Here is a 26,268-nt window from a genome sequence, read left to right as displayed (position 1 = left end):
AATTCTAACTTGAGTCTACCTATTCCCAAAGCACTGATGCAAGGCAAAGAAAAGAATGCAAAGCAGAAATCAACATTCCCTGTGCTCTACTGTCTTATTCTTTGTGCCTGCAACAGATTAAACAGGATTTTACTTAATTTGGGTCTCTTCCTTCTTGAATTTTCCCAGTTGCAAGCTGCTCCACCCACAAAGCCTTAACCTTATCCTTTAACAATGAACTTATGCTGGAGACTAACAGCTGACAAAGTCATTTTTCTGGATGAAAGGAGTGTGATTTGGTCATATTCTATTGAAGTATTTAAATTGTATATGATATTGTTTGAAAGACAGGTAAGGAAAGACAGACTGCTTTTGTGGCTGGTAAATTTCCTTTGTTCAGGAAGTTTTTTTATGAAGAATATTAACATTAACAGGATCGAACCTTGCTATATATAAACAGAAATCTTTCCTCTGTCTCTCCATTTATGAAAACTTCAAAATGCAGAAAGAACTGTCACAGATCTGTCATTTCCATGCCCTAATGAAAACAAGCAGTTGTCTGACATCCTTTGGCAAACAGTTTAGGATTTGAATCCCTGCATGTACGTTTGCATAGGTAATGAGCTAATTTCCTTAGCCAGAGAATGAATAACCCAGGGACAAGCCATTTTTCAGGAACACACACAGGGATGAGCCACATGCAGCGCACAGAGTGCTGCCAGTACAGCAATCTTCCGTGACTGATCTCTGCTGTCGACTACCACTGATAGCTTTTGAACAAACCATTAAAAATACAGGCAACAAGAATTCATCTTCTCCCCATGATGGACAGACCAGCAAAAGGAATTACTCTCTAGCCCTGCAGTCCCCTCCTGACTCTTCTCCCCGTGCTCTCTTCCCCCAGAGCAGCTGCACACGCATGAGCGTGCATCAGCAGCGGGCAAGGGATGAGACAGCATTTTCCAGATCTAAATCCCAGTGCCTAATGAGAAGTTATCCCCTTGCTGTGCAGCTATCAACTAACCTGTCTTCCTAGACATAAAACCCTTTCATTTATTCAGTGTGCTTCACAGATTCGGAACTGGGATATATGAATCTAAAGCAACACCTGCTTTCCATCTTTTCTTGGCTTTTTAAACATTTCTTCAAGGGTTTTTTTTTTCCTTTTAAATACACAGATTCAGAATTTAAGTCTGCAATTAAGAGCATCACATAGTAGGGAGTGAATCTGGAAAGACAGAAAAGAAACAAACAAATTCATGAGAATCTATTAAGTGAAAACTGAATTTTGAAGGGTTGTTTCTCCAGAGACATGCTGACTGGAACAGCCAGAGCGTTTGCTTCCCAAGCAAACGGCCAAGCCATTTATTGGATCAGCCATTTATCAAACACAGTGTTTGGCACTGTTTACTCTGAGGTTGCCACCTCCTATCCAGATGTAGCTTCAGGGCTCTGACCCTAAACAAAAGGAAAAGGGCCAAGATAAGATTTTGCACCTTAAACAGATTTCCCAGGAGACAGTGCTGGTATTTGATGACTTGGTTATGGAACTGCAAACAGGACACTGAATTCTCAGGGTGGGCAACATCAGAGGGCATTAAGAGCTGTGTTTAATGGAAATGGTTAGAGTTACCAGACAAGGCAAGAGCAGTCCTGACACTTATTGGCAAGATGCCAGGGCATAAGTGATCGAGCTGGTATAACTGGCAATATCAACTCTTTAGAGACTAGCTTGAAGTCTGAAGAATAGTTTGAACACTTTGAGGAAGAACTTCTCAGAAATACTTAAAGAGAAAGTATTTTCATGAATAAGAGCACAGAGGGGAAAAAAAGGCCACTAGTGACTGGGGACAAAGAGTGGAGGAACAATGTCTTTGGCTAGGTATTCTTAGAACCAGTAGAAACCTGTGAGAGCTACAAGGGCATCTCCAAACATCCCCACACCACTATTAGTATAACATAACTTACTGAATGGGTTTCAAGTATATTTTTGGAGTAACACTTCACAGTAACACTTTCCCAATAATTTTCCAAACTATCTTTTAAATTGATTTAACTCATTTTTTCTTTAGAGCAGTGGTACCCAGCTCTGTAATGCACACCAACACTCAACTAGGCAACTGAAGAGTGACTAAATATCTACTGATGTTAGCTGGTGCACATCTAGAAGTGGGTGCACTCCTAGAAGACACCTCAGAAAGCAATGAGCAGGTTGTTACAGCAAATGTATGTCTGTTTTCCCTGGTTCCATGCTGAGGTAACAGCACACAAAAACAAACAAACAAACAAGGCAAAGTTGTGGTGTATCTCATTCCTGAGTAGGTACACTCCTCATACTTATTCCTCTAGAGACATAAAAGAAACCTTACAGCTCAATCTGCCAGCAAATCTCATATTTTGAACCAACAGTATAACCTGAACGTGTTATTCAGATACCACAAATTATAACAGCTGTTACACAAAAATCTCAACTACTGCTCAGTAAGGGAGTTCCTTTGAATAATGAATGTCTTCCATGTCTTCATGGCAGCATTCTATGTTATGCCTACCACAAGGAAAGGGATCCCTTGCCTTGCTTCATACTTAGCATCCTTCGCAACCACTACCAAAAAAACGTCGCTAAATTATTAACCTGCAAATCTGTGCCTGCTGCACCCACAGGGCAGCACCATTACAAAGGTACAGAGAACAGGTTCTTGCACCTGGAGGAGCAGTAGATGTTCTGAGCCAGAAGGATGGCAGAGAAATACTGGCCCACCACTTGGGAGGGATTGCACCCATGAAGAATGACTTCAACACCTTCAGCACAAAGTCACTTCTCTGCAAGCAAGGATCTCACTGCAGGTCAAGTTATAAGCCTGCTGCTTGTTTTGTCTCATGCTTGCTTCAGTTCCTTCCTGATGATGGTCTTAATACGTAAACAAATATAATGCTTAGGTCACATCCAGTTACTTGTGAGAAAAGCACATTTCTGTGTGAAACATGGCACATGAAATATTCACACACTGACATGTGTTACGGCAGGATGCACACAAATCTGAAATAAAAGCAGCAGGAAGGAACAGAAGGAAGTTGATAATTTTTTTCAGCCTTCAGTCCAGACCTTGTGATTTCATCTCCCTGGAGAAGTGACTGCTACAGCAAGAACAGGTTTTTCCTTAGAATTAGCAAGCTCTCTCCCTACCTGGCCCCATACGCTGCTGTCACTGCTCTTAGGCAGCAGTGCCTACCAGGTCAGGAAGGGCACTTCTGTGTTTATCTATGTTCTTCCATTAAGCATAAAATTGGGGCATCAGGAGAGGGGTGCAAATCCAGCCAGTGAGAAGGAGATGCAAATTCATAGCCTTTAATAACAAGGCTTTCCAAAATCCTGGAGAGATTTTATCCTCTATTTTCAGCTGGTATTGGAATGAATCCATAAAAGCTTTACATTTAATGCTCTGCAGGACATACTGAACTTTGGGCTGCTCCTTTGTGATCATTCACACTGCAAGATGATCTAGCAGTCCTGTGTTCCCATTTGTTTTGTCAGTGGAGCATCATTCTCCTTCACTTTATTCTTTAAAATGCCAGAGCACATCACCCTGCAAGGCAGTGAAAGAAGAAACACAGTTAATGAAAGCGACAAAACTAAAAGCAGTGCCACCAGCAAGGCAAAACCAGTAAGAAAACCATATGCAACCTCCACAGCCTTCTTAAAAAAAAATTATTATTAGAATGTGGTGACAGAGGTAGCTCTTGACAGTAGCTCTTGGCTAGCGGCTTTTCTTTTAATGCTAATTAAAAATACAAAATGAACAAAACAAAACAAAAAAAGCAACCTAGGCCTGACACCAAGAGGTGACAACCCAAACAGAAATTCTTAAAAATGCTCCATTATCCTGAGCTCCCTGAAGGACAACTTCATGAAAATCTTCCATTTGGATGGGAACAGACTGTGATTCACAGAGCTACTTTGCAAAGGTCTCACAAGCATGGATGTTTGTAGGCTCTTTTTCACTGTACATTTGCTCCGAGTCCCTCAACACCCACAATTTGTTCTACATACCATAAATACTCTGCTGCTAAAACCAAGGTATTTCAGCCTTTAAACTGTAGAAAAAACTTCCATGTGCAGCACTGGACCAGGCAGGTCTGTGACATTTTCTGGCAGTGCAGTGAGAGTCTGCTAGAGCACTCAGGATTTTCTTTCCTTTCTTTTCTCTTCCTTTCCTTTAAGCTAACATCCTTTTCCTGTGCCTGAGGGAGAAGGCAGCTGATAAAAGCCAAGTTCCTGTTCACAGATAAGTTTAGAAGGCAGGCAAGCTCAGAAGTTCCTTTAATAAGCTATATTCCTACCACCTTTTTCCCCCCCTGTCAGAGACGTCTTAGCCCCACACAGGAACCAGGCTCACATTGTTCAATAGCCACCGACGTTTCCACAGTAGCTGGGAGGGCCGAAAGCTCTTTCCGCTCTTTGTTGCAATTTTTTTTTTTTATTTTTTCCTTCCTTCTTCCAACTTTCCAGTTAAAGAATATTGCTGGGGCATTTCTGAAGTAATTCAGGCTGAGCTTCAGAGAAAAGAACAAGAGGCAGGTGTAACTGGGGGGGAAGAAGCCCAGGATGCTCGTGAAGCTTTTGCTGGTCTGCAGTACAGCAGGACTGGCAAAGCTGGTGGAACATGCAGACCATCATGGATCTCGTGATGGTTCCGTGCACAGCCTAAAGCCACGAGCTCATGAGACCTCTGCACACCCCCAGAGAGCTCTGCCACGCCAAGAAGGTTACTGGGAGGCAGAAGGGCTCGGGGAGGATACTCAAGATTACCCTTCAAGTGTGATCTCCTCACATCAGGAAGAGAGAGGGGATTTTGAAGCTGAGAGCCCACAGCCCCGAAATGGGTAAGTACCCCAACATGTCTGTCTTACACATAACAAGAGTGCAATCCTCTCTGATACTTTTATATTCTGTTGATACAGGGCTGTTTTCATTAGAAGTTTCTCATTAAAATACACTAGATTCTAGGGGCCAATCTATATCCAAACAAGAGTGGTTTAAATGCTTTAACTACACAAGCAGAAAGCTGAATTGCTTGTGGAGGATGAAACCACAGATGGGACCAGCTCTTTGCTTAATCTGAAACAGCAGAGTGGGGTTAGAGGTGTGCATACACCTGGCAGAGGAGAAGCCTCCCAGTTCTGCTATAAACCAAAACACTACCTCTGGCAAAGCAGAACTAGAAGTTGTTAATGTACTTACTGTTTCTTATCATCAGCCAATGCTGATTATTTCTGTTGTACATGGCAAACTTTGCTCATTAGCAGCATATGCCTGCCTGCAGACTTGGGCCTTGGAAATGGAGAGAGAAAGAGGATGTTAGCAAAATAAAAATAGTGAGGAGTAAATACAACAAAGTAAGAAATAATGAATAAGCATTAAAATTCCTACAAATTTCACACCCCCACCCCTTCCAAAGGTTTTCATGCCAGCAAAATGCTTTTCATAGTAATCTGTAAGCAGAAGAGCAGCCATTGTGAGAGCAAAAGGCATGTACTTCACTCGAAATATTCCCAAAGCCTATGATTTGTGTAAGTTTTACAGGGCACGTAAGTAGGTCTCTAAATGTTTAAAATAGATGAAAACCAAGCAGGACAGTGGATGAATCTTTTATAGCCTTGATGGATGTGTACAGCAGAGCCCTGCTCAGGAGAGCTGAAACAGCAGCACACCGAGGGCTATTCACAGCTCAGTGCTTTAGGATGCCCTGGTATTTTTCCTTTTAAATGCTCTTGAGGAAAGGAAAAAAGTGAGATGGAAAGAGACTATAAAACCTTGCTCATGACATGCTTCCCTTTCATGCAAACTGAAGTATGCCAGCTTGTTTCTAATCTCATTTGTATGTAAAATTAAGGTCTCTTTTCTGCATGTAACACAGTGAGTGTATGAAAACCTTGCTGTCTTTCATTCTACACCTTCCCACAAATCTGTACCTCCCCCTAACAGCCCTGAGGCACTTCCTAAAGCCTGCAAGGCTTCCTGATGGGCACTGTTCGATTAACCAAGTCCTGGTTAATGCAGTTCAGACACTGTGAAAGGAAGGAAACAAGGCCCAAGGGGTAGCTTGGGCTTCCAAATTGCTCTGCAAGGTGGTAATCATTTGACTGCTAGTTCAAATGCTGAAAACATTCTGAAAACTCCCAGTACTGTGAAAATTCAGTGCTGTAAAAAGGTCAGCATTACAGGTCAGCAAGATGCTGTAATATATTGTCCTAATCAGGATTTCTTCCTTGACTCTGTAGCTCTGTTCTGTACCAGCTTGTCTAATTCAGCTCAATACCAGCTATGACTCATCCTAATTTCCTCCCAAGGAGAGAAATACTTCCTTTTTATGGAGATAGTTGCATAATGAGTCAAATCATAACATTCTTCCAAATTATAAAGCTATGTGGATGACTACAGGCAATCCAAATCAAACCTGGCAGTAGATTTAAGGTATTCATTATTTTATAGAGCTGTCACACTTAGACCACACACAAGGCCAGGCAGCTGCTAGGTCCTAGGAAAGAAATTCAAGACTTTGAAAGAATTATATCTAAAAGTAAAGGCAGAGAGGGAGAACAAGAAGGGACAATACAATTTCTCTTGTAACCACACTCCAAATTCTAATATGGTTGAAGCAACACACTTTCAGAGCATGAAGTCCTCGTGTGCCTGTCAGCTGCTGTGGCTGCAGTGCCCTGCTATGCACAGAGAAGATATTGTCATGAATCTGGTATTTCCTCCCTACAAGTGTGACACATTCCCTGGAAAAAAACAAACATCGAGGAACAGGGTTTATATCTCTCAAGAGGAGAGCAAGAAGAAAAGGATCAGGAATTAAACAGGAATTGAGAGATAAAGGGAGAGAAAGACATGCCTTAAAAAGGTGTGACAGACATGCCAAAAAAGCCCAGGGTGTTGGAGAAGAGTTTTCTACCAAAATGACGTCTTACATCTAGTTTGCTTTTGAAATAAGAAAATACCTTTTTCTGCAGAACTAGGAAACAAACAAAGTTTTGGTTTGACTCTCATTATTTAAAAAAAATAAAAGCAAGGTGTGTTTTGTTCAACCATGTCTTATTTTCTTTTTGTATTAGGAATAGTGGTAGTTACAAAATAATCTTGTATTTTAAAAAAATGTAGAGTATCATTTTTCATATTGCAGTTATTTGAATAATTGAGACCATCATGACTAAGTAGTGAAAGGTATTAGTCAGAATCCTCTGCTTTCTGTTTTAACATGTGAGATGAAATGACTCATTAGATCCCAGTCAAATGCTTGCATATGTTATTTTGCTAATTCCTCTAAGAATAATAAAATTTTTCATGTAAGAGTTTTAAAATATATATCAGTAAGAAGTCACTGGCCTTTAAAGGAAGAACTAGGTAAGAGTTTAGTATATCAGCTGTTGCTTGTATCTAAACAAATATGAGAAGCTCTGCACGTTCAAGTGGACAAGTGTCTGTATGTGTGCAAAATCAAAACTATTAAAAGAAGCCAACTTTCCAAAGGAAATCAACTTTTATACTGCTTTTTTTTTTTTTACCCAGCAGCTGTATCTCATATGAGCTGAATGGTTTCATTTCAGTTATTTTATTCTACTGCTGAGGTAAATGGATTCACACGTACCCAAAACTTTCAGCAGAATTAAAAAGGGAAGTTAAGAGACCTGTACATCAGGAACAGTCAGGCTCACAACTCAGATTTCATGCACTTAGTGCTGTATTTCATTAAAGAAACCAAAACAAATGAAGCATGTAAAAGGCACATGCAGCTCTGACAGCAAAGCCCAAAGCTGCCTGTTCCCTCAGTTAGCCCGACCTGTCTGTCAAGTAACACTGTAAACCAGATCACTTAAGCATTCCAGGCTAAAAATAATCTTAGGAAAAAGCAGAGGTTATTTTTAACCTTCCCCCTCAGGAACCACACTGATGGAGCCAGTCCCCAGGTGGATGGCTCACCCTGTAAGGGAGAAATGGACGGTGGTGCTGGAATGGGAAGGAGCACAGCAACTACAGTTGGCTTCCCCATCCATCCAAAGTCTCACAGAACTTCTGTTTCTAGAAGTATAGTCATTGCCAAGTGGCCCCTGTTCTGCTTTTGCCCTGCAGCTTGGAAGGGGGTTCATTTTAACTTCTTTCTTTTTCATCCATGAACAGTGTCATCTTACAATATAGCTACAAGAAATGGAAAAGCAAAATGAAAACGTCCTCAAACTCTACCATCTGATCTGTTAAATAGGAAAGGCAGAAAGCTTCAGCTTAAGTAAATCCTTAATTTCATTAATATACTTTGAGTTTTGGTCACACAATTCTGTGAAGTCACTATTGATTAGAGGAAGGTTTCCTGATGTCAGCCAGGTGTGTTGTTATCTCTGAAACACCTCTTCCTCTCATTCCACTTCAAGGAGCCACAAAGAATCAGGCCTGTTCTCATGACTACCCAGTGAGTCAAAACATGTAACTATCCTCCCAAGGGTACACAAGCAGAGAAAAACCAAATCACTTATTCTAAGGAAAGTCAGTGTTCAGTCTTAATAGCTTATTATTTTTTGTGTGCTTTTACAGGAAGAATCCATTAATTTAATTAAGACCAGTTTCACACTGACTCACACATTTCTTTGAAAGAGGGCAGGGGCTTTTGTAGGAAGCTTATGGGATACTGAAATTTCCCACCGAAGAGGCACAGAACATATTTAATATAAAACAGTTTGGATGAAGTGCAGCTAAAAGTGATCTTCAGCACCCTGCAAAGCCACAGCCACTGAGTGCTCAGCAATAGCTTTTGCAGTGCCAAGTGCATCAACAGAAGTAATGGCTCCCTATCAAAGTGATGCACTTGGCTCCTTTAGGACTTCAGGAAATTCTCCAATAATCTCCAATAGCCACTGTCGTTGAGCAGCTCAGCTGCAGGTGGAACAGATCCACACTAGCCTGCTTGATGCAAATCACACAGCTCCATTCCACACAGTGCAGGAGTTATTGAGCCCTCTGTGCCCATGGGATTGATTTGTTTCATAACTCATTATTGCAAGCTGCAGCAATTAATTTCTTTGGCAGATAGCACAGGAGCTCCTGTTTCAGCACAGCCACAGAATCACTGTCAGCACTGTCACCACCTGGACCCAACCCCTTCCTGCTCCTGCAGGTCAGGGACCCTTGAACAGGAGATCAGTAAGCAGCCCTGAACAAATCTCCCCCTGTGCCCCAAACACGGTCACTCCAAACCTTGTTGCACACTGCCTGCACCCTGAGCATGTGCCAGTGGGAAGCTTGGCTTCCCAAGGAGTTCTGACCCCCTGGCATCAGCACAGGTGTGCCAAAGGGTGGCCACTGCTTGCAATTCCTGCTTCCAGATGAGGTCTGACAAAGGAGTGATCAAGGTTGTACTAGGGATGAACTTAAGTCTGCAGGAATCAAAGGAAAAAAATCCAAGTGTAAGCTTCCCTCTCACTGGGCTGTAAAGCTTCAGTTGCAGGGGTGATAAGAGAAATGAGGAAATGGCTGTGGATGCTCTTGAAGAGAACAAAACTCTTGCATTTACTTCTCTGAAACAGTTTGTACAACAGTTGAATTTGGCTCAAATTCAGCTCCCAGTCAAGCCTGCTGTTCCTTGAACTCTTGCTCCCAAGTTCAGGCCTGCACTTGCTCGGAAAGTCTTCGCTGCACTACGGTTTTAGGACGTCCTGCAGGATGGGACTATCCCAATTGGTAACAGTCTAACTGTTGGAATACACACTGCATTCAGCCTGGACTTCTCAGGGTTCTGGAAGATTTCCAGCACTGCATGGAAACCCACACATTTGAAACTACCACTGCCACTCTTTTCAGTAGTTTGTTGAGGTGAACTGCAAGCCAATCTGCTCTCACTCCAGTGAAAACAAGCGCGTTTCACAGGATGAGACACAGGAAGATCCCAGACCCTACTTGTGAAGGAGTTCTACTCGCTTTGGGAGTTTTCTTGAGGCAAAGATGGAGAAATATGAGCGTTTATGTTGTCTGGTTCTAATACAGGGCTGCTGGCTGCCTGGGAAGAGCTGGAGAATTCACTGACAGACCACCAGGCATCACTTGTCTGTTAATTAAAAACCCAGTGGCACACCATGCTGCTTTGGAGAGCCAGTGCCTTCCCCAACAGCTGAACACTTCCTGTATTCCATAAATTATAAAAAGATACGTCTGTCTCAATACTGACATGCACAGTCTTAGTTTAGATTAATTTAGATATAGTACTTTATTTCTGTTTTATTGAGGCTGCTTTTTCTTGTCAGTGAGAAATCTGCACAGAGGGAAAAACCAACCACAGCTAAAGCCTCGTTCTTATATTCCTCTTCAACTGCTATAAATCAGAAGTCATTCTGTACAAGTCAGTGGAAAATCACTTGTTTAAACTAAAATAACACTCTTCTACTACGTTCCTACAGCACTCTAAGCACGCATTGCTGCTTATCTGGTGCCTTTTGTGCTGCATAGGAAAATGTTATGGTCTTGAAAAGTTTTGCACACTGTGAGTAGTAGACAGGCATGGCTAGGCAGGAGTTTTCAAAATAATTATAGACACTGGCTTCCTTGAGAATAGAAATCTGAGGAAAATGATGGTGAAGGACAACTCAGTTGGACCAGTTCAGCCAAAGGAATAACAAAATTTATGAAAAACATCCCAACATCCTGAATTCCTGAAGCTTTTGTTCAGGCAAAAATTCCACTCACCTAGGAAATATCTAAAATTATGCACTGCAGTGGCAATCAAGAGAACATGTAGCAAAGAGAACTAAAGTATGTCAGTCCCTTGCTGAGCTGGGGAGCATTACTCATGCTCACTCACTAACACACTGTAATTGTCTGTATGAAGGAAAGACACTACCCCACATTCATCTGAGCAGAGTCAATTACTGCAGAGCAGCCATCTAACCTTTTCTCCTGGTTCTGTGGGTTTTATTTTGTTTCCTATGCTATAAGGTGGCACAGTCAAATCCTAGAATCAGAGAAAGAAATGCTTCCATTTTGCTATGTTTCAGTAAAAGCAGAACTAGATCCAATGTAAGAAAAAAATCATTTTAGTATCACCTAAAAACACCTGAAAGCTTCAAATAAAAAGAGCTTGAGCTAACCTACATTTGCTGAATCTTATTTAAATACAGAATGCTTTGTCATCAGATATATTTAACCTCAGACATAAGAATACAGTCATTTCAGAATTAGGCAGAAGTGAATAGATACATGTGAAGACTCTATTTAAAAAGATTAATTCATAATTTGAATGAAATCTAGGGGAAAGAAAAAAAAAACCCAACACCACAGTCTAGCAAAGAAAATTACTAAAACACTTTTTTGGCTGGTTTAAACTACATGGTTTAAAAAAAAGGGATTAATTTCTCTGGAGTGTGAACCAGGAAAAGCCACTGAACAAATGGAACGTCTGCAACCCTGAATTTCCAAGGGTCCCCTCAAGTGTTGCTCTAACTTTCAGCATTTTGATAAACATTACTATTCACCAGATTACAGGGAAGGCTTTTCTGTTCTCCTCACATGAGCAGCTTCTCTCTGTCCCTCTCTCTCCCTGGCAGCAGAAGCTTGCACCGAAAGGAAACTCTATTAAAGAGAATAAAAGCAGAGGGTGTTAAGTTGGTAACATATTCAGTGAATGAAGCGACATAGTTACAAAGGGGGAAAAAACTGCAGCAGCAGAACACAAAGCTGCTGTGTTCCAGAAACCAGCTCAAGAAAGTGCTATTTGTGAAGGGGCAGCTCTTTGAAATTTCACAGGCTGATTCAGAGCCTTTGGTGCCAGAGAAGTCCTGCTTGCCTCACTGAACTTTAGATCAAGCCCTTCTCAGTCTTTTACATGGTAGCACTTAACATTAAAGAATGACATATTTTCCCTCAAGGTTAATCCCGTTAAGGAGTATTTTTAGTTACAGATAGCAAAGTTTCCCTAAAGGAAGCATTTGACAAGTTGTAAAAAAATACTGCAATAGAAGTTTCATCTTTGGGCACATGCAATAATTTGGCAGCTCATTATAGGCCTTATCTACTTATTTGAGGAAAGAATAAACTTTGATAAGTTTTATGGAACTCAAAACCTCTGAAAGTTTTTGTGATTAAAACAAAAACATTACATATTACAAACAAAAATATTACATAGCCCTTCAGCTCCAAAAAGAAACATTTAAGATCAAGTGAGAGAAAACCAATGAATATATAGTAAAGAAAACTGGACATAAAGAACTGTGACCAGCCTTAAAGGAAGTTTTGATTGAGAGCCCATCATATTAATCTTTTTTTTTTTTTTTTTTTTATTTCCTCATGCTATTCATTCTGCAGAATACTAGTAGTTGTCCAAAACATCAAGTTGGGATCAACCACTGATTAAATTTCTCACACAACATAACCCGCTTTGACAAGTTGGAAGCCCACCAGTTCCTCCAACACATTCACATGTTTTAAAAAGGAATCCGTGTGTTTCCTGTTCCATGTGTGTGCACATCCACCTGTGCAATACAGCAAAAGCACTCACAGCCTCACAGTGTCTCATTCTTGCTCACACAGGTTGATGCATGTGCAACACTTGGCTTTGCTCTGCGTGGCTGACACGACTCCAAGGACTTCTTAGGAAGGACTTGCATATGGTGGGAAAAAAAAAATCAGCCTAGATGATGATTCACTGGGTGTGGATTGTTTTCATTAGGAAAGAACAAAACCCTGCAGCCAAAGAATCCTGTTTTAAAAGGAGGTTTCCACGCTGAATGCAGACTCCTGCCTGGATCTGGCAGGCATCCCACTGGCAGGGGCAGGGATCCTGCACCTAGCAACGATACCAGCCAGCTCCAGCAACAGTGCCTGGACACTTCATTTCCCCAGGAAAAAAGTAGAGAGGATTTGAGGGGGGAAAGCCTCTCCCAGCCATGCTTTGCCAAGCACATGAGAGAGGACAGCCCAAAACCAAGCACAAACCACGTCTTTGTTTTAGAGTTATTGAACTGACACCAAATACCAGAAAAGTGCCACAGGCTTATAAAGACCTCAGATGTCACCAGAGCATGTATGCTGGTCTGCTGGATTTTACTGAGTGGTTTTACACTCTGACACAAGCAGAGTGTTTGACTCTGGAAGAGTAATGCTTCAATAAAAATGTGATGATTTGTCTTCTAGTTCAGTCCTGTAAGAACCAAGACTCCCACTGATTACAGCCCCAAAATTTCCCCAAGTCACTTGCAAAGGCCTCAAAGCTACAACTCAAACAAGTTGTTTTGGCTGGAAATCACTACAAAGGCAACAATCTCCTCTCCTGCCCTGCTTTCCCAGCACTGCATGCTTTGCCAGGTTCCTGCTCTTGCTTCTAGCAGATAAAGAATTTTGCTTGCATGAGTGCTTGCTGAAATCTCCGTCACATTTCCTTGAGAAACAGGGGAGCAAAACAGGCTATGGCCCAGCAAGGCTGGTGAACTGTTCCTAGCTAGCCCAGGCTGTCTGCCCTTCCATGCTGATGTTTCCAGCTTCCTCCCCTTCTCCTGGCTGCTGCAGTTCCAGCTTCTGCTTTCGTGCAGGACTCGGTTCCCCATTGTTTTGCCAACTCCCTGAGAGGGGCAAACTTTTTCCATATATGCTGATAGTCAGAGATTTGGTTCCTGTATTCCCATTTAAAAATATACTGCCTGAAGTTCATCTGTTTCCATTATAGTTATTGCTTGTCACTTCCTGCCCCTTCTGGTCTTGGATTAAACCATCAAACAGCAGCCAAGTCTTGACTTTAAAGGAACAGGTTCACCTACACTCTGGGATTAATAGCTGCCTATGTAATTCTGACTTGGAAAATTAATCAGACTATTAAAACTACTAAAAGTCACTTGTCCTTGCTAGAAACATAAAAATAAAACAAACCTTTTCCCCCCCATTATTATTTTCTTGTAGGTGATGGGAGAAATTATTTTGAAGCTACCCTATTTAATAAAATCCAATCACTTACTATATTACCTTGAAGAAGCAATACTTAGGAAGATATTATTAATGGAGTTAAAGTCAGATAATATTTGCAGAAGCGGTCTGCCTCAACCTGATGAGTCAGTCATTAGGCATCTGAAATGGCAATATGCCTAGAAAGGCAATTTGACATTTAAAGTGACATTAACCCGCAGGTTATCATGGGTTGGAAATTTCTCCTGCAAAATGAAAGGATTGGAAATGGAACTAATGCATCAAAGTTTAGACAATCAGCCCTTTCATAACAAACTCAGATAAACATCTCAAATGAAAACAAACGAACTGGGAGTGGAGGGAGAAGGTAGAAAGCATTTTCCACTTTCCTCATCATACAGCTGGGAAAAAATACAAAAGTAAAAATAAAGGCCCTTCTGCATTTCACTTTTTCTTGGCACTGTTACAGCCAGAGACTTAGAGACCTATTTAAAACTCTTTTCCCACGTTTTTCTTCCCTAGGAACTGGTGTTCCTTCACGCAGTCCCGGCTGGTCACATACATAGAAGCCTGCATGAAGGAGAAGTACATTGTCAACTCCCAACAGCCCTGCCCAAACGGAGCCCCAGACTGCCAGAAGATCATGTAAGTGTCCTAAGTAAAACCAGAGGAGAACAGAATTTTCTCTGAAGTATCTAAAGGATGTTTTCAACAGTTCTGAAGCCTCATCATTATTTCTAGGGGAGTTTTAAACAAATTTCTATCTTCCTTGGTATCTGTGACATTTTGGAATAATGTGTTTAATAATAAAACTCTCTCTATACCTCATCAGAATACTACAGAAGTTCAGGATCAATCCAAACCTGATTGAAAAGGACTCTGTTACAATAAATCTAATGCCCAGACCCTTCTTCCCCAGGTACAGGACAGCTCTGAAGCCAGTCTACCAAGTGAAACAGAAGGCTTTGAAGTCTTTGCAGTGGAAGTGCTGCCCTGGATTTACTGGCAAGGACTGTAAACAACGTGGTAAGCAAAGCTGGAGAACAAACATAGGAATGAATGTCTAAATGCCAGGCACAATGGCAAGAAATGAATTTTCCTAATTTTTCTCTTTTTTTTCCAGAACTGATGCCTTGGTTTTTTCCTATGGCTTTTTTTGCTATGTCCCAAATCACTGGTACTTTGAGACAAGAGCAGTTATAATTAGCTGCAATTAATAGTTAAATATCATTAGCTACTTACTCTTCTGTTAATAGCACCTTTGTAATCTTTGCACATGGAGAAAGGTATTAATTTGCTGGGAAGCCTGTCAGAGGTCCATCTTAGACAAGTCCATCTAAGAATGCCTAATTCCAGGTAGAAACTGGTGACATCAGAAAGCAACACAAGTGTGTGAAATGTCCCTATGGTCAGCACAGGATGAAATCATCTGGCTTGGGAATCACAAGGTGTCCAGGTTCAGAGGAGAGGGCAGCCTTCACTCTGCATTGCTCCCCACCTCTGCTTACCCTGGCTGCAAAGCACTGGCTCCTTGAGCCAGGAGCAGCTCCACAGCACAGGCAGGAACAATGCCCAGACTGGAACCTCCGTGAAAGCTCCAGGAACAGCCTTTAGAGTGAACTTCTGTAATCCACTGCACTGTTGAAGAAAGCAGTGGGGGCAGCAGGTTGAGGGACTGGATTTTGCCCCTCTACTCCATCCTCCTAAGACTCCACTTGGAGTCTTGCATCAAGCTCTGGGGTCTTCACCTTAAGGACATGGACCTGTTGGAGTGAGTCCAGAAGCACTTCTGCTATGGAGGCTGGCTGAGAGAGCTGGGACTGCTCAGCCTGGGGAAGAAAAGGCTCAGAGGGGACCTTAGAGCACCCTTCAGTGGCTAATGGGGCTGCAAGAGAGTTGGAGAGGGACTTTTCACAAGAGGATGCAGTGGTAAGACCAGGGGAAATAGCTTCAAACTGAAATTGGGCAGGTTTAGATTAGGTATTAGGTATTAGGAAGAACACTTTACAGAGATGGTGGTGAGGCACTGGAACAGGTCTCCCAGAGAAGCTGTGGGTGCCCCATTTTTGGAAGTATTCAAGGCCAAGTTGGATGGGTCTCTGAGCAGCCTGGTGTAGTGGAAGGTTCCCTGCCATGGTGAGGGGGTGGGAAACAGATGGTTTTTAAGGCCTCTTCCAACCCAAACACAAACTTAGGATTCTAAGATCTAAGATCTGTGCAGCTGCTAATAAAGAGAGAGGGGAGACAGTGTGGTTTAAAAACTGAATGGTGGTTTAAAAATGGCATTGGCAGGATTTAACAAGTAATACTCAAAAGCAGAATTTAAACAGATTTAAGAACTTAAATGGAATTAAAATGGATAAAAGGTAATTCCCTCTAGCAATTAAGGCAACCATAACAAAAAAGGCAAACATATGTCTGAACTCACCTACAGACTCCACAGATAAAAATCTCTGTAGGTTTAGCTTTTCTTCACAGATAGCTTTCATTTGTGTGTTGATCTCTAGATGGTGAACTTCACTCATCATGTTGGAAAGATATTACCAAATGCAGTGCAACCATTTTGGTGTCTCTGTTGTTAACACTCATTGACCAAAGCCAGCACCTGTTTCATTATCTCCTCATTTGTACAGCATCATTCATTGATGCTGCCACCAAAATGTTCAGGTAACTGTCGAACAAGGAAGAGGGATTTGCAGATCTCTAGATGGGATCCCCAGAAAAGAAAAAAAAGCCCCATTTATTTGCAATAGACTAATTTCTTATGAGCAATAATTTGGCATGAGATAAAAATCTCCATGCTATACTGCACAGCACTGCCACGTATGCAGTGCTGTTTGCTAGTGCAAGGAAAGTGAGTTCTGCATAGAAAGTGTTCTTTCCCCAGGAAGCCTGTCTCCACACCAGTTACACAACATGAAATTCCTGTGTGGCCTTGCTAAAATGTAGCCATTTCTGCACCAAAAAAATTTTCACAGCTGTATCGTATCTTGATTCCAGATCCTAATTTTATTCTGCTGCCAGGAACTGAAACTGAAGGACGAGAAGAAGAGATCTCAAACCACAGTATGTGCTTGAAGTTATTTTGCTTGTCATCCTTTTACCGCTCAGACACTGATCAGGGGAATAAAAAAGAAAAAAAAATTAAAAAAAAATTTAAGCTGTAATTTTAAAGTGACAAGCTATGGACAATCTGGGAAAGCATTCTCTGGGAAAGTTTTGAAACAATACATTTATTGACAAAAATGAGGGCTTTTGCTATAAAACTCTGTGAATGCTCACAACAAAGCATCCCAAAGTTTCAAAGCTGTCTGGTCATCAGTGAATGCCAGCTGGTGCAGAGCCTTACCCATTTCAGTGGCATGGATGTTAACCCCTTGCTATGCAAACTGGGTTCACAGGACAGCACACCATGTTCACAAACCTACCAGAAAAACAATCCACTGCAAATGCTGCTTCAGAACAGCCCCTGAGTAGCTCTAAGATTACAATTACAAGGTACCATAGATTTGTATCTCAGGAACTCCACCCTACCAGTGTAGGTAACAAGAAGGGCCTTCCCTTTACCACCTGGGAAAGGGTGTTGCTTGCAGAGCTATTAAGTGCCTTTCAGCAATTAGCTTCTGGGAAGTATTGCACACTTGGAAACCTACAGCTCAAATTCAAAAGTATTTATTTAGAAAAACATCACTTAAAGGGCCCCACCATAAGCTCTGACACTTAACACTGTGCTCCTGATTCCTCAGTAGAAAGTCTCAATTGCTCTTCCATCCCCTCCTTTTATCCTAGGTTGTAAAGCCTTGCCATCCTTTCAGTCAACGGTTTGAAAAGAGTTAGTATTCCAAAATATTTTTATGGCATGGGGAGATTTCTAATTAAGAGCATTTTACTACCATCACACTGGTTGTAGCTGAAGTTCTCTGCAAATATTTGAATATATTAGGTTTTCATCACTGTTGAAAAAAATCCTTGCAGATAAACTGTAATTTAAGGTGCCAGAAATCAACAGACTCCCTAAATGTCAGTGCAAAATTTTCAGAGTGAAAACCAGACAGGTGTTCTCAGAGGTCTTGCATGAATACCTGTCACCCGGTCGCTGCACCCTGTTGCATGACTTTGTTTTTCTAATCTTGTGACTAGTGTCAACATCAGTGGATTCAAGAGAAATGTTCGAAGTCATTCAAAATCATGAGGCTTTACTGGATGATCTTCAAAGTGATATTCATCAAGCAGCCAGCACCTTAGGTGACTTACAGAGACTATTTGAAAACAACGGTACAAGCATGGTGTTAGAAGTGAACCAGAGCAATTCAGGTGAGAGGACTGATGCAGAATTATCAGCCCATGACAGGCCCTGTGAAACCACACAGATCAGAAAGAAAACGTGAGAACAAATGTACCCTGATATTCCTTGTTCTGCTGGTTGCTTATAAAGAAAGAAAAAATGGGTGCAATCCCAATGTAAATGAATGAACCAAAGAGTAACTCAAAATGGGAAATGAGAGGAAAGGCAGAGTTCTGAACATGCCTTAATCACAGAATAAAGAGGTTGCTTGTATTTAAAATTTGTTAACCTTACCATTCTGCTTCTATGGCTTCTTCTCTTCTGTGGGGATGCAGAGTTTACACCTGTTCTTTTCCCATATTCATGCTATATGCTCTGATGTGTCAAATAGCACACTGCAGTTACATGTATAAATGAAACATTTGACCTATCTCTGGAACACTCCTCCTGCCATATAAAGGAGTGGGAAAACAAGAGCTGCTAAATTTAACCCACTATAGTGATCCACTGGCTTGCAGAAACATTTTCTAAGGATACAGACTATGGTACTCAGTGAACTTCAGGGCACTCAGGTTTGAACTTTAAAGTTAGAAACTGAGTGTTAGTATAATTTCCATATAATCCAGATACTTCACAGGTTTTTCAAGTTATTTACTCGTGACCTGGAATATTCAGCTGCTAGGATATTGTATAACCGTGTGGAGTTGAAAGCATGAGAAAAAGATTACGATACAGTCAGAAAAGGAAGAGCCCACCAACTAAGAACTGTTGGGAAAATGGACAGTTATGGCCACTGGAAAAACCACTTGTCCAGGGATTTCCAAAAGCACAATTTTTAAGACATAAATGGGGAAGTCAATACATATCCAAGTTATTTTCTGTGCACTGATTGACACCATGTGCTTTACAGTAACCTTGATTTAACACGAAGCTATTTTTGCAATTGTTGAAATTTATCATTTGAGGTCAGATTCTGGGAAGTAAGATGGCAGCTACTATAGAAAAATGCACACTTGAGTTATCCTGGCTAGACTGTGTTCCAAAAGCAGAATTTGATCTTTTTTTTTTTTTTCAACTGTATTAACAGATCATCAAGAAAGGCTTCTGCAGCAAGTTTTGTTTCCTCATGTGGAGAATTTTCTTAGGAGACATTTTAACCCAATGTGGGCAAGCTTCAACAGAAGCTTACAGAACCTCTCCAACATAGTAAGAAACCTGTCCCATGATGTGGAAGCCAACAGGAAAAGCATAGAAAGGTTCCAAGAGAGCACCGTGCCCAAGAAGGAATTCCAGGAGCTGGGAACGAAATTTGAATCAAAAGTCCAAGAAAGCATCATGAAAGTTGATCAGGCAAAAAGAGATATAGAGAACCAAGTGCACATTCAGCAGGCTAATATTCACTATAATCTCAGTATGATCAAGGCAGATACTGACACGAAACTCAAGAAGCTTCATAAGATACAGCATTCCCATTTCTTAGCTCTGAACAACAGCATAGCAAACATGAAACAAGAGCAAAATCTTCTTGAAAATAAATTGGAGGCTTTGAAAAAAAATATAACAGAACTCTCTTCTCATCAGGGTCCCAAAGATGAAAGCAGCCAATTAACCATCAAACAAATGAATGACATTCTGTCAGGGCATGCAAAGCAGCTTAAAGAACTTTACATGGAGTCAGATGTGGCCTTTCAGAATATTGCAGTTTTAGAGAGGTGGTTTAAGGAGTTAAAGAAAAACATCTCCAAGTATAGGCCAGAAGATATTACAATAACTTTGGCTGAGAAATCAGTTATTATGGAAGAAAACAATGCAGCAGTGGAAAGGCAGATATCAGACCTCAACTACACTCTCTCAAACCTTCAGGAAAACTATTCAGATCTGCTGCGGTACATGGAGGAATGCAATTGCCAGAGGTTATCTTCTGACACTGATGTACTGAAGGAAGATCTCAGGAATAGCACTTATTCCCTTGAAGATATCCAGCCAAAGGATATGAAGCACTTAGAGTTAGTTTTCAGAGATTTCTTCAAGAGTGAAATTGAAGAGCTCTCCTCAGCTATTCCATCCATCCATCTATCTCTTAACCTCCGTCAAGAAGAGAACAGACAGCTTCAGTCACAGGTTACTGCTTTTTCAGAAGACATAGGCTTGCTGAAGAAGAAAGATGAAGAAATTCATCGACACATCAAGTATCTCAACAGTTCTTTTAGCTCTCTTTTGAAAGATGCAATGCGGCACGAAGAAGCACTGGAGGCTTTACTGAGACACGAATTTCTGGATGTCTTTTTTGAAGATGACTTTAGTAGCCTAATACCATCAGTATTTCAGCTTCAAGAATCTCTCAGATACTTCTCAGATAAACTGCAAGAACAAAATGTGACTTTAGAATCTCTTGCAAGGAGATTTCATCTCTTGCAGAGACGTCACCAGAATAATCATGATGCTCACATGCCTCCTAAGCACCCCAAGGAAGAAACACAAACCTCCTCTACTCTACATGAAGTCAGCAGTCAACGCAGCATCATAGAACACATGGAACCTAACTATGAGGCTGCCAAAGATGATTCCTTGGACAGCTCAGCTTATAATGATATCATGACTCTGAAGAATGATATCAAACATCTGAGCTTGGCAATCAAGAGGCATGAATCCAGAGGTGACGTGAGTCTCTGCAGCAACCATACAATAGCAAATGCAATTGAGCCACTCAACGCTTCTGTAGAAACTCTCTCTGCAGATTTAGAAACCATCAAACGGAATCTGGAGGAACATCTGCTGACTTTTAAAAAGCTATTTGGAACTAATGAAGAATTAGTTGACTCAAATATAAGTCTGGATGTTACAAAGATTCAGTCAATGCTGAACAAAAAAGGGAGAAGGCAACAGAAAGGTCAAGACAAGCAAAGAGACAAGAAGAGGCCTGAGAAGCACAGAGGAAATACACAAATGATAAGTGGAAGAAACACAGCACAGACAGAACTTGTGGAAAAAGGTATGTTCTTTTCTTTTACTTGCTCACGTGCAGGTCTAGCTTCTTTCTGGGCCCTGCTGCAAGTTCCACACACAGAGCATATTAGTATTAGTTATGACAACTGTCAGGTATTTTGTGGGATGCTGAAGGAAGAAATTCTGACATTACTTACATCTTCCCCCTCCACCAAAAAAAGCAGTTTGCGTGAGAACCAAGTCAATATTGTGCTGTGTTTTGCTCAAGGCAAATAAAATTACACCTCTTATAGCTGCTAGGAAATTGGCCTTGAACTAATTCAACTTTGGGTGTTTAGAAGACAAATGTTTGTAGATGTTCATGCTAATGCACTAGCAGTTTTCTCTTTGGAAATTGATGTGGAATGCTTCTTTTTCCCTGTTACTTTGTTACTTGAATCTGGAAGGAGAGTACTCAACGAACCAAATCCTTCCCAAGGCAGACAGATGCATTAAATGAACTATAATTTGCATTAAATGCTACAATTTGCACAAGTGGAACAGGCAGGACTGACCAGAGAGCATATACTCTCCCTCTTACAACTAAGCTTCAGAGAAAAATTTTCAGCTTATTCTTCACTGGGACTGGCCACTTCTCTTTCCCTGTAAACATGTGACCATAAGCACCTGGTAATTACAACCATCACAGCTTTAACGTTGGCTTTTATGATTGCAGCTCTTGCTGTGGACAAATAACATAGAGCAAAAATCAGCCCCTTTAGGCCATTGTGCTGCAAAACTGTACTTAAGACTGAAAAAGTAGAAAACATATTCTTACCTAATTTATTTTTAGGACAGTTAAAAAATTGCTATTTTTTTCCCCTGGGTGGTCCCACTGTTATACTTTTCCAGGACTTCCAGAGAATCATTTGATCTACTTCAGTGCACATACCATTTCCAGTGTCAAAGCAGCATACAAAAATCAGGCCTGACAGGGATTCACCTTATCTCCCATCCTGATGAATCTGGAGACAGAAGAGTGCTCATTCACTGCTAAAATCCTGTTCTCTTTCTTTTTCAGACTCATTGGTGGCATTCCATGTGGGATTCTCAGAAAGAAAGGATAAAGAAAAAACCGTGAGGTTTAATGAAACGTATCTCAATTATGGAAACAGCTATTTCTCTGAACACGGCCACTTTAAAGCACCACACAAAGGTGTCTACCTGTTTGTCATCTCTGTGGAGTTCAGCTCAGGACCAGCACTGGGACAACTCTCCTTCAGCCGTGGGTACAAAAGAACTCTCTCAAGCAGTCAGAGGAAAAGCCCACATGGAAACACCATGACTACTTTTGCTATGGCAGAAATGGAGAAGGGGGAGACAGTGTGCTTTGAATTGCTACACGGCTCTGTAGTGAAACGAAGCCCACCTGGGACAACTATGGGTGGATTCCTAATATCTAAAACTTGAATAACGACATTTATGTTTTATTAATCTCTTTCCATAGATGAAATGGATGCATTCACTATTGCTTCATCTGTGATGTATTCAATGCTACTGCATGTGTTTAAACATAGCACTACTCTAGGTTTGTCTTCATGCTTCTTTTCTGGAAGTGTTTGGCTTTTGATTAGTTGCTTATGAGCAGCAATGGGATTTTCCTTCAAGTGAAAAGCTAACAGTTTGGACTCCAGATGTACCAGCACACACATTCCAAAATCCTTCCAATGTGAGAATTGCACATAAATGTTTTGTGGGACTTTCTTCACTTTTAACGCAAATTTCTCCTTTCCCTTGGCAAAAAGAACATCCTCCCATGGCAAATACCCCCATCAGTGGCAAGGAAAAGATTTTAGCTAGGACTACACACTCTCATGTCAATGGTACCTTAAAACCCAGAAGCCAGGGAAATTTTACCTTTTAGTTCTCTGTGGACCACAGACTATCTTGGAAACTCCTGCAACCCACTCCAATGTTTCAGTCTGTGCACAACAGAAACACTAGAAGAGATCCATCAAACCCAGTAAAATTCACTCTATTGCCAGTATCTGCAAGCAAGGATCTTGTAAATGGCCCACTCTTTGTTTCTGGGCCTGTGATGTATTTCAGCTACACTGCAAAAATATAAAGCATTGTTAAGATGAATTACATTTACATTTGGACACTAGGAAAATGTCAATGATATTTTAGAAGTATTGGTGAAAATGCAGTTTATTTTTACAGTTAATCCTGGAGATTATCATGAATTCAGCCCAGATTTCAGCCTTTAGTAAGTATTTTAAAACCAAGCAAGCAAAACTAAAACCAAAAGGCAAGCTCATTGGTCTGGTGTCATTGCTGAATAGAAATCTGTAATTAAGAGTAAACAAAGACTAGAACTTGTGAAATGTAGAGGGTTTGTTTTTTTAATTTCCAAAACTTCAAGGTGACCATACCTGGTCATGTCTTTTTTTCTGTCAAATAAAACTTCCTAAAGACTTTCACTTTGAAGAAGGTCAATTATTGTGGTATTTTTGTCTATCCTAATACCTTACAAAGCAATATTAAAACAATTAAATTTGCCAAAATGAAATGCACTTTGAAATTTCCAGTACTTTTGATGACAATATAAATTCTTATTATGTAAATTGCACCCTTTTAAGGTAGAATTTTTTAACAAATCTATTCTGCTGTTAAGCATTTTCTCCCCACCTACCTGTATTCTAAGCAATGCTAAACTATCATTACTTGTTAAATACCCCCAACACATTGGTACCAACACACAATGCACTTAAAGCAACACTTTGACAAGCAGATAATACATATCTTTTGAAATAAAGCTACAAAGCAATTTCAGCTACTGACTTGCTGAGAAGATTGTTTTCTCTATCCTGAAAAATCCAAGAAAACTAGCAACAAAAACGGCTCCTTATCTCCTCCTGGCTAATGCTGATTTCCACAGGAGATGCCCAGGTGTCCCTGTTTTTCTAGCACAGAGCCACTGCTCACACTGCTCTGCTACAGGCAGCACCAAGTGCCTGCAAACTCAGTGTCCCTTTCTGTCCCACTTTTGCTCAAAATACCTGAGGGAAGAAAGAGAAGAATAAAATTGAAGAGGTAAAATGAAGAAAACCATCAAATTGTAAGATTAGGTTCTTTCACTAGAAAGCTACCATCCTGGGTGTCTCGGATGGGTTTTTACCAGTGTTCCTCCAATTCCTGACTTTTGTGGTGGCAGTGTTCAGTAGAGCCAGGCCAAGTGTGCTGCCTAGGCCAGGATGGTTCAAGGAACATCTCATCTTCAGCACACACCAATTCTGCACCTACCAGCCAAGTTCCACAAATAAATACTGCTGGGGAATATGTATGTTGCATATGGGGGATATGATATGCATATATATTTCAAAACACTTTATTTTTAAAGTTTTGACAGAAAGCTTCAAATGGAATGAAAACCATTTGGAAATGGACACAGGAAGTAGCATTGCAGTTCATCCAGCCAGGACTTCTACAGGTTTGGTGTCCTTCCTTGTGCTTACCAGAGTTTACTTTTGTTGAAGAATATTCCAGATGAGTTCAGAGAACACTGACTCCGGAGTGAACAAAATGCTAATATAAAGATGCTTTTGTATTTTAAAGACATCTTCAAATATGTGCTTAAGTTAGCCACCTGCACATACAAAGAAGACACGCTTGACTGGAAGACTAATTTTTAGACTATGAGGCAAGAAATTAATGAAAGACAATGGGTTAAATCACTCTGCAGGCTGCATAAGCCAGGAAGACTGACTTCCTTCTCAAGCAACAAGAGAATGATGATTAACCTACTGTGGTTTTGTTTGTTCAAAGCAATAAACCAGCTTTTTCATAAGCCTCCATCTAAACCACTCCTGCATTTTTTTGTGGGATGGTTGTTTGGGGTTTTTTATTAGATTAACACAGCCACCTCACTATGACCTGTATTTTTACTCAAACTAGAGGAACAAATTCAATGAAGATAATTTAAAATTTAAAACATAGCTATTGGTTGGCTCAGTGGATTCTGGAGAATTTCCAAACATGAAAATCAACCTGAAGTTGATCATAGGCACTGAGAAGAGTTGTCTGTAAGAACTTCGGTTTCCCTCACAGCAGACTGGCTACACTAATGTGCCTGATGGCCAGGCAGCAATAGACAGAGAAATGTGTGCTCACTCCAGGATACAGATAGATGTAATGTCAATCTGACTCTCATATTTAAAAATAAAAGCTTCCAACAGCTTTTAGTACCTCCTAGAAACCTGCCAGAACACATTGCCACTGCTTCAAGTTTCTTTATTTCCAGCTCAAACCACTAAGCATTGCAATAAGGTAGAAAGCTGTGCATCTTAGTGCCTTCAAGGAGTCTGCTGCTTTATGAATGCCAGTATTTTATAGTATATTTTAAAATTAAGGTCTCCTAATGGTTTTTGTTTTTTTTTCTTTTCCATTAATAAGACAATCTCCTTACTGTACTCCAAATTCAAGTACCCACTGTATCATATATAAATAATTTTACTTTCTATAGATCCAGCAGTGCCTGCATTCTGCAGATAATACACACATCAAACAGAGTCTGAAGTCCATGGAGGTCTCCTCATGAAGCTGAGTCAGGAGGTGGTCAGCCCACAGCAGTGGTCCTTCCATGGCTCAGATTCATGGTTGATACTGATTTACTGCATTAACATCAGTGAGAAAGACCAAAGTGGTGTTTTGGGGAAAGGTGAAGACAAAACTGCAGAAGGAATTAAGGAAATTAATAGAATTAAATCTGACCCTTTCTGAATTTAGTGATACTTCTTCTTATTATTATTTAAAAGCTTGTGATTCAGTTTGCTAACTACTCAGTTTGCTTTTTGGTATGCCCACAAAACATCCATGCAGGGTGTTTACACATTTCACTGGATACAGCTGTTTCACCTCTTAGATACTGATGCAAGCTCTTCATTAACATATTTTATATAATGGCCAAACCCACCCATTTATAATGGAGAACATTTTGGTATTTATTACTAGCAGGCAGAACTCACTTTCATGGCTCAAAACTCCCCGGTTTTTTTCCAAACCCTTTCTTTAGGACACAGCACCACCCGGTGGCCGTTTCCCGAAACAAGAGCGAGAGAAAAGGCTGCTCCTGAAAACACAGACA

The 26,268-nt window shown here is 40.7% G+C and overlaps 1 protein-coding gene across 3 annotated transcripts; it reads left to right on the top strand.

Annotated features, from left to right (window-relative positions):
* The first annotated feature begins 4,269 nt into the window (after positions 1-4,269).
* On the top strand, positions 4,270-25,648 carry MMRN2 (multimerin 2). Of its 3 annotated transcripts, XM_015633012.3 has the most exons (7): positions 4,271-4,860; positions 14,435-14,557; positions 14,832-14,938; positions 16,913-16,978; positions 18,053-18,226; positions 19,285-21,189; positions 22,204-25,648. In XM_015633012.3, the coding sequence occupies exons 1-7, from the start codon at positions 4,583-4,585 to the stop codon at positions 22,590-22,592; spliced, it is 3,042 nt and encodes a 1,013-aa protein (XP_015488498.1). In that variant the 5' UTR covers positions 4,271-4,582; the 3' UTR covers positions 22,593-25,648. The 3 variants fall into 3 exon arrangements, with proteins under 3 accessions (XP_015488499.1, XP_015488500.1, XP_015488498.1); XM_015633013.3 differs by lacking the exon at positions 18,053-18,226 and having other exon boundaries at positions 4,270-4,860; XM_015633014.3 differs by lacking the exons at positions 16,913-16,978; positions 18,053-18,226 and having other exon boundaries at positions 4,270-4,860.
* The last annotated feature ends 620 nt before the right edge of the window (positions 25,649-26,268 follow it).

The sequence above is a fragment of the Parus major genome, chromosome 6, assembly GCF_001522545.3.
Source record: "Parus major isolate Abel chromosome 6, Parus_major1.1, whole genome shotgun sequence".
NCBI lineage: Eukaryota > Metazoa > Chordata > Aves > Passeriformes > Paridae > Parus > Parus major.
The sequence above is the reverse complement of the archived record's forward strand: the minus strand, read 5'-3'. Positions and strand labels throughout refer to the sequence as shown.

Coding starts and splice junctions, on each gene's coding strand:
- MMRN2 (XM_015633012.3), top strand. CDS start 4,583: ATGCTCGTGAAGCTTTTGCTGGTCTGCAGTACAGCAGGACTGGCAAAG. Junction 14,558..14,831: donor CCAGACTGCCAGAAGATCAT/GTAAGTGTCCTA, acceptor CTTCTTCCCCAG/GTACAGGACAGCTCTGAAGC. Junction 14,939..16,912: donor CAAGGACTGTAAACAACGTG/GTAAGCAAAGCT, acceptor TCTTGATTCCAG/ATCCTAATTTTATTCTGCTG.